This window comes from Toxotes jaculatrix, chromosome 17, assembly GCF_017976425.1.
Source record: "Toxotes jaculatrix isolate fToxJac2 chromosome 17, fToxJac2.pri, whole genome shotgun sequence".
Taxonomy (NCBI): Eukaryota; Metazoa; Chordata; class Actinopteri; family Toxotidae; genus Toxotes; species Toxotes jaculatrix.
In genome coordinates this window covers 13,082,233-13,100,053 of record NC_054410.1, presented here as the reverse complement: position 1 = coordinate 13,100,053, position 17,821 = coordinate 13,082,233, and the positions used below count along the sequence as shown (strand labels likewise).

General features: G+C 42.8%; 1 protein-coding gene across 1 annotated transcript; it reads right to left on the bottom strand.

Moving 5' to 3' along the window:
- Positions 1–3,467: 3,467 nt before the first annotated feature.
- peli2 (pellino E3 ubiquitin protein ligase family member 2) lies at positions 3,468–15,269 on the bottom strand. The gene is made up of 6 exons (XM_041060807.1): positions 14,965–15,269; positions 10,084–10,213; positions 7,697–7,798; positions 6,660–6,857; positions 6,282–6,470; positions 3,468–6,119 (listed from the first exon to the last, which is right to left on the bottom strand). Exons 1-6 carry the CDS (start codon positions 15,039–15,041, stop codon positions 5,541–5,543), a joined length of 1,275 nt encoding a protein of 424 aa, XP_040916741.1. The 5' UTR covers positions 15,042–15,269; the 3' UTR covers positions 3,468–5,540.
- Positions 15,270–17,821: the final 2,552 nt, after the last annotated feature.

Here is a 17,821-nt window from a genome sequence, read left to right as displayed (position 1 = left end):
CAAAGTATCATCAAGAGCCACATGAAATAGTAAATAGGCCTGATATAATCATAATCCTCTTCAAACTGCACTGCATACAGCTTTGAATTGTGTAATGTTACTGCTGTAAACCTTGCTCAGAGCTAAAGCAGAAAAATACAAAAAAAAAAAAGTGTGATGATTTTGTTTGACAAGATCAAACTGCATAACTCAAAAGTGTTTGTTAGTCCTGTGTGAGGTGTTTGACCTTGGGCCTGGATAAAGAAAGGCAGACCCAACGTAAAGCAAAATAATGCGTGCGGTGTGAGTAAGTGATGAAAACAGTCTCCTCAACAAACAGTGACTAACCACACAAGACAGAAATAGTGAGGAATTAGCAGCACCGTCCAATGTGTGCCACCGTGCCATGGCAGTCCAATTTTCTGGGAGATTTTTTAAAAAATGGCTGCCAAGTTTACTATATTAAAAAACAAGGAGACAAATGTGTCTTGTGTTTGCTTCCGAGGGTTGTAAGTGCTTAATTTACAAGAGCAGAAGAGCACTATCTGCCATTTACAGATGACGATCTGCATATAATTTGCCTCAGTTGCACGCCGGGGTATTGAGGTAAATATCACAGCCTTCAACTTGCCAGCTAAGGTTTCCTGCTGATAGCTTGGCACACAGCCCGCAGCCACCTGTGGCATTTCACATGTCAGGTCTCAGGGCACAGAGGACACAGAGAAACATATAAAACTGAGGATGAACCCTTTAAATGCAGCTAGTTTAAAGTAGCCTTTGCTTTGTGACAGAGAGGTGACAGTCAACTGTTGTACATTATTTTCATATGTTATGTGTATTGTTGTCAGGTGTAAACTCCAGTCTAAAAAATGAGGGAATTAACTGATCACTATTTCACATTTTACACTAAATCTAAACAGGTTTTAAACTATTCTTTAATGCAGTTCTCGCAGGGTTTTCTCAGGTCCAACAGAGCTTTACACATAAAAACAAGCAGTAATGGAGTAAATACTGGACCAGACATGATTTTGAAGCTACTGCTTTGCAAATAACTATAGTATTATTGCACCCTCATGACTGTGCAGGTAACTGTCTTGTTATGATGTTAATTTTGTGAAAGACTTGGTACTCCTTAAAGGGGTAATCCACTGATTTTACACAGGTGAGTTTACATTTCATAAGGAGTACTACTCAGCTAGTGGTAACAGTGTGACTGAGTTGCATTTTAGGAATTATGGGAAAGCTTGGCCCACTCTTTAGGAGCTACAAGTTAGTGCGTCTTAGCGTCTGCTGCTTTAATTTTGATTATTATGATTGTTCCTTTTCTCTCTTGTGAATCATCCAACTTTCTAGAAGTGCAGTACTAAATTGCTGGAGCACCCCTTTAATATGAAGAGTTTATCCAGTGTATTCATTGACACACCATGTCTCCACATTTCACTTACTCCATAAGAACATTGTCAGGCCAAATGCCATAACCACACGTCTGGTGTGCCGTTTTCCTTACATGTCCAGATTAAATTAACAAGATATGGAATTTTGTGAGGGGTGGACAGTGGCTGTGTTCCCCTTACACTGTTTTGATCCTGTAGGATGGGCCTTTGGTTAGGCAGCCTGTCAGGAGTTTGAAAACATCATCTCCAGCTCCCATTCTGTTTTATATTATAGCTTTAAGAGGTCCACATATAGGGTAACCTCAGCTGAACAATGTATTATTTATCCAAACACAAACTTTTCAGTAGAAATATAAATGCAGCGGAAATATGATCCTGTGAAATTAAGTTCTGTGGCTGTGAAAAGTGTTGTCTGCTGAAAGTTAATTAGGATCAAAAAGGTGATAATAGAGTATTATGGTTCATGTCAGTCTATTACAAAGCCCAGCATCAGTATGGCACATGAACCTTACTTTCTCATCCAGGAAGCTGGTTCAAGAAAAAAAAAATTGTATCATTGCACTTTATTTGCATAACCCTGCCCTGCTTAAGGCAGGGGAGCCACCGAGCGATCTCAAAATTAGCATGCTGTCACCTTCAGTGTCTTTTCTGTCATTCAGAAAAACAGGCAAGTGTGCAGACATATGAACCCATCTCACATCTACTGCAGAAATGTTAATTAGGAAGCATGGCATCCCACAGCTCCATTCCTCTCCAAACGCCTAACTGACATGTTATGTATTTAAATCCCTTTCATGTGCCCTTATTATAGAGGAGATGAAGTCACATGCAAGTGATGGAAAATGTCATCATCATCATCATGATGTATCGTAATGTTTTTGCATGCACAGAAAAATAAAAGCTAAAAATTGCTCACAACTGTGCATATTTTTCAGACACGTCTTATGTACGACGCCTGGATTTAAATCTGAAATAAATCTAAGAACAGTATAATTAATTTGAGCAAACACATATGGAATGTAGAAGATTAATCAGAAGATGTCTAACTTTAAATATATAGTCTACATGCATTTCCTGTAGTTGCACATATAGAGGATTTTCAGGCATATACACAGACATGCCAATTTAGTTAATTCAATTTGTCTTGTTTCAGATGTATTGGAGATGTATTTATACTTTAGTCTTTTTCATAAATACACATCAAACTTCTATTTCTTTGCTCTGTGATTTTGGCAATTGGATGCCGCAGGCTCAGTGGTTTGGTGGTCACAGTGCCAACATCTGTATTATTGAGGAAATAGTGCCCTCCTGTGGCCTCAGCAGGAAACTACACTCTGCACAGAACACCAGGGACTGTTACTCATGGAGTCATTTCCCATGGTAAATGTTAAGATGAGGTTGATAAGATAGAACATAAAATGTGAATAAAATAGACTTCAAGAAAATTTCTTTCCCCTTATCTAAAAAAGAAAATAGTTTGATAGAGCTATCAATATTCAGAGCCATTTTGGCGACTAAGATAGCATGGCAATGCTCATACAGAGGAATGATGAAACACATATGTAACTGTGATTAAACATTACTGCTCTGTTGTGTGAACACAGCGGAGACATCTGGAGTTCAAAGGCAGTAGATGAATAAAGAGGAGCCAGTTCTCATCAGCTGCACATACCTTTTTATAATCAGTGGATCATTTTAAAATTGCCTCAGTGTCCCCGAACATTACCCACGAGTATAAAATGTTAATTTACTGTCAGGTCTAAAATCAGAGAGACAACCAACTCACTTTAGCATATTTTTAAAAAATATTTTTTTTTATTCTTTGCAAAAGAGGCATTGGGAGCATCAGTGCGTTCTATGGCTTGTGTACAGAGTTCCTGTAGGAGACAAAATCATAGAACAAGCCCTTGGGTGAACTGAGGGCCCCACCCATGTTTACCAAGGAGGAATGTTTGAGGCAGCTACTCTGCAGCTGTTACAGAACACGGTCTTAAGCAACGGGCACAGTGTTGGAGCTGAAAGTGTTAGAGAGGAATGCTACTGTACAATATGTGGCTTAGTGCTTGACCCTGCACGGCAGTTACATAAAATGTGAAGAAACCAAGCGATTCAGAAACGTTCTGTGGTACGAGCGGAGCGTAATGCTGCTGATTCTTTTTTCTTTTTTTTTTTAAAAGAATGCCAGGTATGTTTATGAAGCAAAAAGAAAAATACTCCAGCAGTCCACCGCTGCTATTGAGATATTATCTTTTTTTGTGAAGTCCAGGAGCCCTTAATCATGGTGGATTCTGCCCCTCAGCAATACCTCTGAATTTTATTCATCATACCGCAACTTGGAAGAACATCTGAATGCTATAATAGAAACGTTTTGATGTCTCATAATTTTAATGCTCACTATTGTATTTGATAAACTAGCGGTTCAGAATTAATGCCTTTGACTAAACTTGACATGTGGGCACAGTCTGGTAAGCTAACATCACAGAAGAATGCACAGATTCGTCCCAGATTCTTTAGTTTCAATTCATCTGCTACTTTGTTTTGGACAACTTGACTCATCCACCCACAATAAAACTGACCAAATTTGGCATTGTGTGTGATAATATCATTACTCCCATGGAGCTGGTGCATGCAACTGAACAGCCTCGACTGTAATCCAGAGCTGTCGACACTCCACCATAGCAGCAGTTTAGGTTTACATCTTGCATGTGGAGAGAAAACAGCTCCTCCTTATATTTGGTATAATCTCTGGATGCTGCTGAGACTGTGCCCAGGTTTGAGAGCGTATAAATCATTGGATCAGACCCAGCATGGGATAAAGCTAACAACAGTGCAGACTGGATACAGTACGAGTGTGGGGTGGGGACAGAGCAAGCTAGCAGCCTAGCAAGCAGGTGTGGGTTATGGCATATGGTTGAACAGTTCCAATGTTGTCTTTCACTGCAAATAGGCCTTACCTGTACCTTTAAGAGTGCAATCCACTGAGAAAGCGAGTTGTATAATTGTAGCTCCACCAGTGAGGAGAGTCAATGTATTTCAGTACATTCATTGTCAAACCCTGCGAGCTTGGTTTAATTCCTGTGTTCTCTCTGGTAGTATTTTGGGTGGTGGGCGAGATCATAGAGAGGGGATTGGGGTGAAATGATGCAGGGCGATTTCAACAAAAGCCCAAGGACACCCACACAGTCCAACCCACACACACACACACACACAGTCACACATGCACGCACACACTCGCAAACATTCTCACTAACATCATTTATGCAGGAGAAAAATATATTAACATTTGCATTACAAAACAGTACAAGGGCCTCAGTGTAGTAAAATACCTTTTCTGTCAGATAAAAACGTGGAGAAGAATCTATGTGGGTTGTCATTTCCTTATGTCCTCGGTATGCAAAACTACCCCTCCCTTTGCCTTCAACAAAATATCTTTTCTCATTTATGAAAAATATTCCCACAGTTTTAATGAAAAATACCACCCTCCCCTCAAAGTTTGTTCAGCAAATGGAAGCCACCTCTGGAGAGCTACATGATGTAGATACCATTAGGGGTTAAGGCTGAGAGGCCAATGGGGAGCACTTAACTAGTTAGCCATTAGACCCCAAGTTTCTCCTGGCTTTTCTCCCAGCCAACAGTCCAGCTGTCTGGCTCAGTAAAAACTTTGTCTCAGACCCTCCAGGAACTAGCCTATAAAACCCTCCCCCCTCTTTTTCTTTCTCAACAGTCCCAACTACACCTGCTCACTATTATCTGGTTCAGTTTGATTCATGAGTAAAAAACGATTCATTCCTTCTACAACCTTAATCCTACGGCCCTCTGATGGAAAACCAGCAGGCACACCAGTGCTGGAGCCTTGTTTAAAGCGGTTGGTTGGCAGGGCAGCTGAAACAGTATTTCAGTCTAGCAGAGCCAGGGACCTGTGGGTCCAGTGCGCTCCACATCTCTGTATCCCACAGTGGCCATCCAAACAGCCACAAGAGGCCCTGAACAATCTGTAATGGCTCTCTGTTGTGCAGAATCCACAGTATATGACCAGGAGTTGAGAAGATTTACTCCTTTCACACAGCTGGCTTACATGAACAAAAGAAAGCACAAAATAATCGGAACAGTTTCACAGCATGTTGGCATTCCTGTTTAATCTTCTCCGCCAGAGCAGGACCCTTTAGCTCAGTCCACCGGGCCCTGGAAGATTAACTTGGAACAGCCCTGAGTGAGGCTGAGCTGGGTGGCACAGAAGGGGCAGGCGGCATGGAAGGCGTGGGTGCCGTGGGGGAGGGGGATCTCCGCCCAGTACTTGACTGACTTCTCTGAACACACATGTCCACATGGCACAAAGGCGTGTGTGGGTGCACCTGTGTCCACGTAGAAGGCCGGCTCACAGCCCAGCCACAGTGGTACGTAGGGTCCCACCACCCGGCACATGGGACACTCTCGCTGAGTGTTGGGCTCCTGCTCTGAACGGTGGCCCCAGTTGTGGTAACCGTGCACGTGGCCACACGCCAAGTAGACCCAAGGTTGCTTGTCCTCCAGGGAGGAGAGGGCACGGCTGCGTTGCATGCTGGGGAAGGCGAGGGTGTTGAGACCTACAGGACACTGGGGCCGCGCTGCATTGATCTCCTGTCTGAGAGCCTCCAGGTGCTTTTGGGTGGGCGTGTGAAAGAGGCCTTCGGCTGTACGCCACAGTAATGTAGCTCCACATAGATCCACCAGGGAGCCATCCTGCAGTATATTACTCTCATTCTCCACCTGCAGAGGGTGATGTAGCCGACACACATTGAGTTTAGCTGCGCATGTAATCATCATAACAGTATGTGTGACTTGAGAAACATCTGCTGAATACTCTGTGATGCTTCAGTTATGTTATAGTGACACTTATGCTGTATATGTACACTGTTTGAAGATACTGACCAGTTTGCCTGGGGTCTGCGCTGAACGGGTCTCTCTCAGTGTGTAAACATCCCCACAAACAGAGATCTCTCTCCATACGCCGGGCTTGGACTCTTCTGTGAATCCACCCTTGGGGTGCATTACCAGCACGCCATTGGTTGTCAGGCCGTCCATGTGACCGTCAGGGTTTTTCCATTTTGCAGCTTTTTCCTGTAGGCGAGAGCACAGATGATGCTGCAAACTAGATGTGCTGTGTGGTATGCCACTTTTTTTTAATTTTTTTTTGCAAAGAGCTACCAATAAAAGAAAGTGCATTTGTTTGTCTGGTTACAAAGATAGAAGACAGCAGTGTAGATAAAGATAACATATATCTGCTATTGTACACTAACTAGTAATTACCCCAAGGAAGATGTTTTTGGAGGAGTCAAACCCGGCTGCATAGATGCGAGCAGTGAAGGGAGGGTTACGCTCACAGACGACTCGGCAGGCAAAACGGGAGATGGTGCTCTGTGTGATGGGAGTATCCTCTCCCTCCTGGCCTCCTGCTATTGTGTCAGTCACCACAAAGTCTATGGGACTCTCTGTGGAACGCCCAATCTACAAAACACAGTAATTAATCAATTCTTGTGCTATATTCTTTCATAGTTTCTTGTGAACTTTTGTCAGTACACTGGCATGGGCATGGACAGTGGCAGTGGTTGCTTTTTAATTCCCTGCAGACGTTTGAACTCAGAACTGTTCCGCTTCCTGGCTATTCAGCCTTGTGCCAGTTTGTGGCGGTTTGACATTCGAATGATGCCGCACAGTGTGTGTGTGATAAAAAAAATGCTGAGACACAAAACACTCTGGTACACAAAGTTCCGTACAGCAGCATGTTGTTATATCAGTACATCTCAGAAAAGAATGCGATTTTCTTTTTTTTTTTTTTATTTCAATAACAATATTTCAGGCTAATTTTACACAGACCACAGAGTTCAACATTGACAAATGTCCAAACATTCCACAAGCTGAACAAACAGAGGTAAAAATAAGTATTTCCCCCTTTCATTTCCTCATTTTTTTGTGAATCTCAAATTGTCCTGAAGTCCTATTTTTTGAATGGTTACCCTTCTGTCTTTGTTTCCATGTATTCAATGTTGTTTAAAAAGCAACATAAATACAATACAGCCCTGAATGTGAAGCACGTGTCTGCAGTGCTAACTTCCCTCTGGTCATCATCTCCTTGCTGTACAGTCAGATTAATGCTACAGTCAGAACAGTTGACAGTACACACACAGGGCATGAGGTTCAAGAGGGGGAAGATAAGAAAATGTGCATATATTTGAACCACATGGTGGTTAATACAATTAATCAAATGTAGAGGATTCAGTAGGTTATTCAATAAGAACAACGCATGCAATCCTTACATGAAAGAGTGTCAATGAACGGGCGTTTACCTGAAACATGTCTGTGTCTTTGTCATGACTGTACTCCACCACTACCGTCTGGTTCCTGGACAGCGTGTAGGAGATGCTGTGTTGGCCTTTACAGTTCACGGCCTGAAATATAACAATTCAACAACTTGTTACACATACACTGCATGTTATGATACCATATCAAACACATATAATCCGGATGACTGAAGTACAAACACACCACGTGACAGTAGGTGTTTTATTGTTTTGTGTCATAGTGAAGTAGGAACCGTTTGATGTCTTTGTGGCTTCAAAACCAGATGTGTTGGTGCTGGGGGTTCACAAACAGGAACTACACCAACCAAATGCCTTATGCAACCATTGCATCGTTGCTGAGGTTAAATCAAAGATTGGGGAAAATCAAAAAAAACCCAACTATGCATGGTGCTAAAATGCTGATGAGTTAGATCCTAAGAGTCAACAACAACTACAGCATTTTCCTTATTTTAACCCTGTTATTTACAACTAAAAAAAATTCCCCAGGCTTTTTATTATGATGAATTTTAGGCCAAAGTAAAAACTCTCGTGACCTGTTGCATTATTTCTTCATCATATTACCTAAAACCAAAGATCTGCGGCAGGAATTTCTGGAAGAGGAACAGAAAAGAGTGTGTGAAGTCACACCACCATGACAGTGGCCATAAACTGCCCACTGGCCTCAGTTAACACAAGCTCGCCTACCAGCTGAGCTGCCTCAGTCAGTGTAGTGAGGACGGGTGGGTTAAAGCCACTCAGGCCCAGCTCCCATCAACACTTCACCACATGCCACTATCATCCCACTCTAATCTGCAAATTCCATTTTCCAAACAACCCCCCCCTCCCTCTCTCTCTTTCTCTTTGTCACGTGCGGGAGGGAAAGAGTGAGAGAGAAAGTGGGTCATCAGCGCTGCCACACTCTGCTGTAACATCAGAGACAGACGGGGACAAATGTCATCATCGCATGCAGTCTTGTCTCGACTGCACTGCTACAAACAAATGGCGCTCCACCTGTTCAACGGCTAAAAGAAGTTCATACACGCTCCCAACAGAAAGATATATTTTTATAACCACAACACCCCCCCGAGAAGGTCACACACACACAAAAATAAAAACACAGCCATGGGCCAACCGACCGCCCCCCCCTAAAAAAAAGCCAATGCAAACAATCACACGCACAAATGAGATCAAGGAGGGAGATGAGAAAGCAGGGGAAGGATTTGAATAGGAGGCTGGCAGTGGCATCATGGGAGCTCCTCATTATCTGTCATGAACACCAGAGTGTGCAGAGACACGTGAGCTTTCCCTCTCTGCTTCTCAGCCAAGCATTCTCAGTTCATTTGTATGAGACTACTACACTGTGAGGGAACAGGAGCAGGCTGGGGGGACTGCTAATATAATATGAAAAAATAAGGCTCCCCTCAAATCAAGCACACTGCCCTGCTTGTCTCTTAAGGAATGTCTATTTTTGACCACGTGTACAGCAGCCAGCCTACTGCAACAACTTCCTCCTCAGTTCACCCTCCTAATCCCAGGCCTGGTAGCAGGGTGACAGAGAGGAACAGTGGTAAAAAGGGGAAGAAGATCACAGCAGTTCCCATCTCTGAAACGGTCTGTGACTGCTTAAATGGCATGCTTTGCTCAGTTAAGCTGTGTAGTAAAAACAGCTAAGTCCAGTGCAACACAGTTTTCTGAACAGTCTGAGAAACAACTTGTAGTTGCGAAGCAGCAGGAACATTCAGCTCAAACTCAGCTGGAATGGTCCACATACTCTGCAATGAGAAATGCCCAGTCACAGAAAAACCTTCTAAGCAGATATCAGGAGTCAAGTTCCACAAGGTGAGAGTAACTCGAACCAGAGGGCCTTTGGCCAGCGAGCTAAACTCTCAACAAATGTCTGAAATATTGGCCTCCAAGAGGTGCAGAGGTAAGCAGGTCCTCCAGCTTGTTTAGCAGTTTTGCTTGGGAACCAAAGGCTGGAATGCAGGAAGGCAGACATGTTTTACTGGATGGGGCAGTTTCTGGCAGGCACTCTGGTGCAAAGAAAAAACTATGAGGCCCGTCTGCAGTTATTGTACTGGAAATGTCAACATTAAGGTCTGCCAACAATAACGTAAAGGGGCTTACTGCATGTTCCATAAGCTACTGAAATAATAATCAGAATAATAAAAAGACCTGGTGCTGCTCTGAAAAAGTCACTTTTGTTTTTCAATATCTAAAATCTGCTGAGTTCAGTAACAACAGGAATTCAAAACTATCTAAGTGCACTGACATTTCTCATCACTCTCAGTTTCAGGTATTCATCTGCGTGCTTATATACATTTTGAAGCAGAAACTTGTTCATTCCCACTGAGTCATTCAATCACTCATTCATCTTCTGATCTGTTTTGTACCTTGCTGGCCTGCGGTGTGTTGAGGATGTGCACAGTGCTCGGCTTAACACCGTTAGCTTTGGTCCTCCTGTGTAGCGCAAATCTGCTTTTCCGTCTCTCACGATCTCCATTGGGCAGAGAGCCATTGTACCTGTCACAGAGTGGGGTGGGGTGGAGGGAAAGGACAGCAAATTCACTTTTAATCTTTTTATGAAAATGCAAACAGTTTTTGTCGCTGCAAAAAAAGATGTGTCTAACGAGATTTGGGGGCAAAATTCTTGTAATCATAGAACAAGTAAACGCGGAGAATTAGAAACATTTGTGTGTTTTGAAAAGGAGCTCTGCCACGCATTACATCACTGGCAATCTACTGCACCCTATTAGCAATCTAAGCGTTACCTTGGATAATGTCTCTTATTACATAATGCACTCTGGTGCTTGTGATTTCAGTGAGCTAGCTCTGTGTAAACTGCAGCTGTTCTTTTGCTCTGTGTCCCAGCCAGGAACGGGTTTTAAGATGCACGTCAGGTTTGCTATCACTTTGGGCATGCACAGTCTGGGTGGAGAACTGGCTCATATGACTGAAACACATTCTCCCAAAGCTGAATTTTATACACTGATACAGAAAGCTCTAAGATCTCAATTTCAAAGCCTCCGCACAACCAGAGAAGCATCTAAGAGCCTTCTCTGTTTTCATTTCCCAACACTAGATTCTAGCTTTGCCCTTCAGTGTTTCTGTGAGGCACCTAGCCTCGGCTGCTCCTTGTGAATGAAGAAGCCCCTTCCGGTAGGACTGGTCCTCTCCCCATCCACCAGCTGGTTCCTACAGCTGGGACACCCCATGCTCTACTCCCATCCAACACACAGACCTTCTGTCACACACACTCACGTGTTACCACAGCGTGCTGAACAGATATTGTACACAACGGAAATATCGCTACTGAAAACCTCAAGTTTGCATAGAAGCATTTCGTTAGGGCATGAATTCTGAAAACCACCACGTAATCTGACATTTCTACTCTTTGTTGCAGCACAAATGCAACAGTAGCAACAAGAGCCACCTTCTGCTCCTCCCTACCTCCCTCCCAAGCTAGTCCACCTGTCTCATGTCTCCACACGGCTGGCCAGCCATGGAAACACATGGACCCAGTCAGCACAGTGCACAAAGCTGGCCTGTAGTACAAGCCACCCACAGAGAGATAGAGGGGCACTGGAAGATACAGTGGACATAGCTACAGCTTATACCCTGACAGCAGGACAGGAGGAAAATAACAAAATAATAGTGGGTGACAGCTGTTTTACTGCTTTAAAATGTCTAAATTAACCCTCATAGTCTAAAGTTAAAAGACATCTGCTCTGGGAACAAGGCAAACGCTCATCAAAATGTTAAATTTGTTCCTATAGCATTTACTCACCAGAGCCTATAAACTTATTGATCATCTTGAGCCAAAAGAAGATCCGTATGGGATAGAAATATTGATGATATCTTGTTAATAAACACATTTTAAACCTCATTTAACAGTGTGCTGAATCTATACTCCAAATTCATTAAGCCTGTCCTAGAAACTCCTCATCTAAATAAAGAGCAGCGACAGAAGCCTACATATTGTTCAGATTTCTATTTCGTTTGAGGGGGCCTATGTGCTGGATACCTGTGCCTGGATGTCTCACATACAGCACACAATCAGATGATATGCAGCTTAGCATTTCTGCCATGATGAATTCTAACTGCAGAATATAACCATGGCTCTCTGAAGAAATGGCACACATGCCTTCTATTATTCATCATTACACTGAAGAACAATATTCTGTCATCCAGGAACTGCAACCGTCACATTAGCAAGGACAGGCTCTTTAGTGCTGCGCTCCAAATAATTGTGATCGCTTTCCCTTTTGACCTGTGCCAGACAGACAGCGGATTTACCTTCCAATACTTAGGAGCAGGGATTAGAAGACTCTGGCGTATCACCTATCCTCCAGGGTTGCGCTAAGGAGCCAACAGCACCTCCTACCTCTTATGCTAACATGAAAGGCTAGTGTTCACAGAATGAGGAGGAGATTTGATGAGTTGTTATGGCACTCATTAGCATGACACAGAGGTAGGGTGGCCTTAAAGGGTTACAGAAGATGGCACAGGGGTCAGAGGATGCTACAAAGTAAGTCTACAGGCTATTAATGTTTCATATAGGTCAATCTAAACTTTACAAATTTATCCCCAGTACATGCTCACTACATAGGAGGCAGCCAGATGGCAGCATGAGTAAGGACAGCATCAGTCAAGTGACTCAGATTCAAGCTGCCATGGCCTCAAGGATCCATCTGACTGATGTGACCTTGCACAAGACACTGACACCACCTACACTCTGACCCTGAGGAAGGCAAAAGGATAATGCTTCTCCTTTGACGAATAAAAGAGACATCACATCTCGAAAATCAGTGCCAGTTTGTACCGAAGATGTCCCGAAGTTGATTTGTACACTTCCTTTACCGAGCGTTTCTTTAGAAATGTACAAAGTTCAATCAATAGGCCCAGTCTCTCGGCCACAATGGACAGAGGAAGCTGAGGAGAGGCAAAGGCTGGGCCCTGATCAATCCATCCTTTCATTTCCAGGATACCCACACAGCCACCCCCGCCCCTTCACTGACCAGCACCAAGCCAACCCGCCCAAGCAGAGATGGGGGGCAGCCATGCAAGTAATAAGAGCCACCTCGGTCATGGCAACAAACCACTGAGGGAACTGCTGCTCAAACAAGCTTTGTTCCATGCTGTCAGCTATCTTGTCTACCATCAGTTTTATCAATGGGATGTGATGACATGGCAGTGATTATACACCCATCACATCTGATTCAAATATGTGTCTTTATGTCACGAGAGAGAACAAAAGCATCAGCTTTAAACATGCCACATGTTCAGCCCGGGGTAATAAGCAGTCAGCACTTTTTGTCCCTTGTAATAAGTAGTGTGACTGTGAGTGTATGGGTGGAGGGCAAGGGACAAAACCACACTCTACCATGCTCTGTGTATAATCTTCATGAGCATCTAATTTCAAGAGCTTTAGACACTTTATAAATGGAATACAGCACAGACACCTGAAAATGTTCACTTTAAGTTTTAATTACTTTCAAAGGAACTTCAGTCCTGGCCAAACTCCAATCACTAATGACACAGCAGGTGTTTTCTATCATCTTTTGCAGCTGCTGCCCTTCACAGTTTATCAATTTAAAACCCGATTGTTTACAATGATAACTGGCTGCAGTTTTTCCTGAACAAATCCAGAGAACACACAGTCGTGGCTTTGAAACAGTTCTGACATAAACAAAGAAAAAGCCACACCAGTATTTACTCTGTGGCAGGATAAGACACGTATACTAATGCCACTATAGCTGACTTGTTGTGCCAATTTGATAGTTTCAGTACAGATGCCAAAACAACTGAAAACTTATTGAGAAGAATAAATTTGTTCTTCTAAAAATATCTTTTTTCAATTTAACAAAAGAAGTCAAAGTACTCACTCATTAAACGCAGTCGAAACACAATGTAAGAACTTTGCTTTCATAAAGAAGTTGACAAAATCCTGATCAGGATCTTTTATCTATTTGATGGCAACTTTCAGTACCTGACAGAGTTTGAAACAAATAATCAGTCGGCAGCGAATTGACTAGTAACTATGAGCTTTTCAGTTGTTAGGGTTTTCTGCTTCTCTGTGTTTTACTGTAACCTGCATATCTTTGGGTACACAAAAATAAGAAATGTGAAGACACCATTCTGGCCTTTAGGAAACTGTAACAATTATTTTTAGTGCCCACACAATTAATCGAGATAGTAACTGGCAGACTATAATGAAAATAACTGTCACTTTCTGTCCTACTTGACAGTTTTCAATACTTTGTGCTATGGACACATTTTGTTTGGTATCAAAAAAGTATTGAGGCTCAATTTCTAGCCCTACAAATGATTGTTGACAGAACTTTAACACCAAGATTGTAATGGCATTTTTAAATACTGAAATCTGTGACAAAAATTACTGTCTGGTTTACCAGATTTTATCCATATCCTCCACTCCTGGGCTGATACTGCGAAAACCTAGTAACAGTCAGGGTCCCTTACCTGGCCATGTGACCAGCAGACATTGGAGAATGTAAAAAAATCAACTTTTTTTTTGTTACTTTAAGCAAGGTACGTGATTTCAGAGTATTCACTTCAACAGTCATTTGTCAGTCAAGTCTGGCCTCAAATCATGGCCTCGTAATGCCAATGCGCCAGACTAGAGAAGTTGTGGTTTATGCAGATGTAAAGTTGTGTGGTCTGAGCTACAGATAGAAAATGAAAAAACCCTAGGGGGTTGGGGGAGGGGACCATTACCACTTCCGAATTCCTCAAACCCCATGAATCCAACTTTGAGGTGGGAAGGAGCACCCCGGTCAGAGTTGCTGAGTATGAGATTCATTTCACCCGAGTTACTAAAGTTGTCCTGAACGTATCTATTTCCTGAACATCGGTATGTTGCGATATAACGGGCCTGCTGCTTAATTCCCGGTTATTAGGTAATGAAACGTCGCCACCGACTCAGCGAAACGAAAATCTACATATTTTCTGATTGCGCACGTGTCTCATTTGTGGTGTAACGTGAGCGCGTGAATTTCTCATCTGGGCTTGACGCGTTTTCTTAATGTAGTAATATGTTTGTTTGTGTGTTTTTTATAAAAAAACAATCTTTGGCTGAAATACAAACAATTTACTGCTGACGCTGTGTTTAGAACTTACAGTCGCGTAGCTAAGTTAGCTATGTGAGTGCCCTCTTGAGAAACTTCCTCAAGATAAACGCTCGCTTTAAGGTCCACCGTGAAAGTGTTTACAAATTGAAATGATCCCAAAATAAATACCACAACGGTTCAACTTACCCCAGCACCACCAGCTCCCCGTATTTCACTGGGTCTTTGGACGGGGCGCAGTGCTCCTCTTGGCTTGACGAAAACATGGGGCTTCTGGCTTCACTGTGTAACGTTAGCTATACAGTAATAACAGCGGCTCAAAAATCACCAGGAATTCCCTTCAAAACACACGACACGCTCTCATTTCCGATCGTATATCCAGCGGTATATGTCGGTGTGTCCCCAACGAATCCAGTTTTCTATAAATAAACTGGTCTCAAACTTCTTTGCCGTGACATAGCAAAATGTAACTTACTTGGCGGTTGAATCCGCTCTGAAGCAGATACAAAAACAGCGAGGAGCAGGGCCGGAATGTACCATTGTCTTGTTCTTTACTTTATGGGGGGGGTTACTCTTTACCAACTCTGAGTTTAAATTTATATTTATGACCAAACTATGTTGTGTATAGTTACTTAAAGTTATCGACCACAGCAAGCGAAAATATATTGAGTTTCATTTATTCTGAGTGAAAGAAACTTAACCAACTCAGAGTACAACTCTGTTCTCGTACCACCTCACATGAGTCATGGATCGCACCTTGTGTTATGTAAACAAAGAGTACAATCTGGGAATTCTTAAAGGGATCATACTTTTTCTGAGACGTTCTCAAAGTTTCCAGTTTCCTATATCTTACAAGAATAATGTTTTACACACTGTTTCGTCCTAACGTCCTACTCATATGCACGTTACAGGACACACTTCCGTTTCAGCAAACGATTTTAAGAATCACGTTTTTTTTTTCATATGCCTGTTCTGTTTAAAGTTACACAGACCTAAGAGAGCCTACTGAAGGTGGGGCAGTAATAGTGGGAAACACATGGTGGAAATAACCATCCTGGTACACTTCCCGAATGAGATAATTTCCAGTGTAAAAGGATGGTGAAATCAGATTTGCTTATTTTGTTAGTGACCCCCTGGATCCTTTCAAGGGCTTTATTTGATTACGACTTTTCTGAAGTTGGCTAATGCATGTGATTGATTATGCAACCATATGACATCACTATTTATGTCTGGAGGTTGTATTTCCACATTACAATTGCTCATTCTGACAATGTGATGCTGTCAAGCTTCTTGTTTTCATCTTTCCTTTTGGATAAAGTTGGTTGGAAGCCTACAGACGTATGCCATTTTTTGTGTAATATCTCATTAGTCAAGTGGCGGCATGGCCATATAAGAAGATGTAAATCAATCTAATAATAACACCAATGCCTAGTAATTACTTAACTGCTTACTTAAATCACTTCTTCTGAGAATGACTCACAGACTTTCTAGCACCAACAAATATCCACACCTTATGTGAGGATGTCAAGAACTTCTCAACTTCCAACATCCCACATGTCCAGTTGTTCTCGCGCCTTTCTGGTGAATGTGCCACTTCTCCACTTTTGTCTGGCAGTCTCATCAACACTTTACTGCCCCTGTCTTGTTTTCACAAGTATCTACACGGCTGGAGGTGCCCACACCACTTCAGGCCCCCCTTAGTCGTCCCATTGCTTCTGCAATTACGGCCTCCTGTTTGAACTGGTGTTTGGTTTCAAAGTGCAATAACACCTGACATAAAAACAAAAGGCAGTAGGGTGTAACAGGGGCCCATAGAGGTACTTACCTCCCGACTCTTATGCACTACAACTTAAACTGCATTAAAGTAAGATACAACACTGATGTATTTTTCCATTTGAAAGCAATACAACTCAGATTAATCCATGGCATTTGTTGGTTCTGTTCATAGCTGCACATACTTGTCCATTAATAGTACAGAGGAGTGAACTCCAGCTTCTTCAGCAGTTGTGCACAGGGATCAAGCTGCATTAGGCCTTTAACTACAGGCCTAGGGGCCGGCCTTAAAGCTGTGGGTATAATGAATGTTTACTGCTCTTTTGTGTCACTGTCTCCTTCCGCTTTGCTTTCATCCAATGGGCATTGTCTGTGTAAGAGAGCACTACAGTCTTCTCTGTGTCTGTTTGACTCACCCTCCTGTATGCACACACACATACACATTAGAGTTGGGGGGTGGGGATCAAAGACTCTAGCACATACCACACTGATGGAGAGCAGATGCAGGGAGTGGGCTGCTTTGCTGAAGTTGCGCTGCCCTAGTGTGAGTGCAAATCTATGTTTAGGAGGAGTCAAATGTTACCAGGCATGAAGCACGCAGAGCAGAGGCCTACTGCAACAAGTTACATTGCGCAATTGAGACTAATAGCATGAGCAATGGTGACATAGGAAAGACAAAACGCCTATTAACTTCCTCACTGTTCTTGACACATCAGACTTTCTATAGAAGTCATGAGACTTCTATAGAAAGGATGACATGTCAGGCTTTTTCCAAGAACTGAGCTCTTACGTCATAAATTTGTCGGTTTCTGAGATCATCCTACAATGAACTTCATTGCAAACAGCTTGTTTATTGTATTCAGAGGGGTCACATTTAAACCCATGATTGTACATTTGGAGTCATCCACTTTACAGACGACCGTGTACATATACTACAACAGCCTCCAGCAGCAGGTTATGAAAGGCGCTCTCTGTGTGAGCCAGTTAATGACGAATATGTTGAAGATGCAGTGCCGCCTGTTTCGTCGCGAGGTTTCCATAAAGGTAAAAGCCACATCTCCAATCAGCTGACTGCAGCATGACAGTGTGGGAGAATGCGAGGAATGTGCTGATCCCATGTTGCACGCGCCCCTGACCTGACCCCCCCAGCCAGCACAACAGTTGTGTTGTTTTAAAGGGCTTTTAACATGCAAAAGATGAGAACAAGAGCTTTCTGTCCAGATGCACAAAGTCAAATCAGGTCCAGTGACACAGAACCTGTATTTATCCTTTA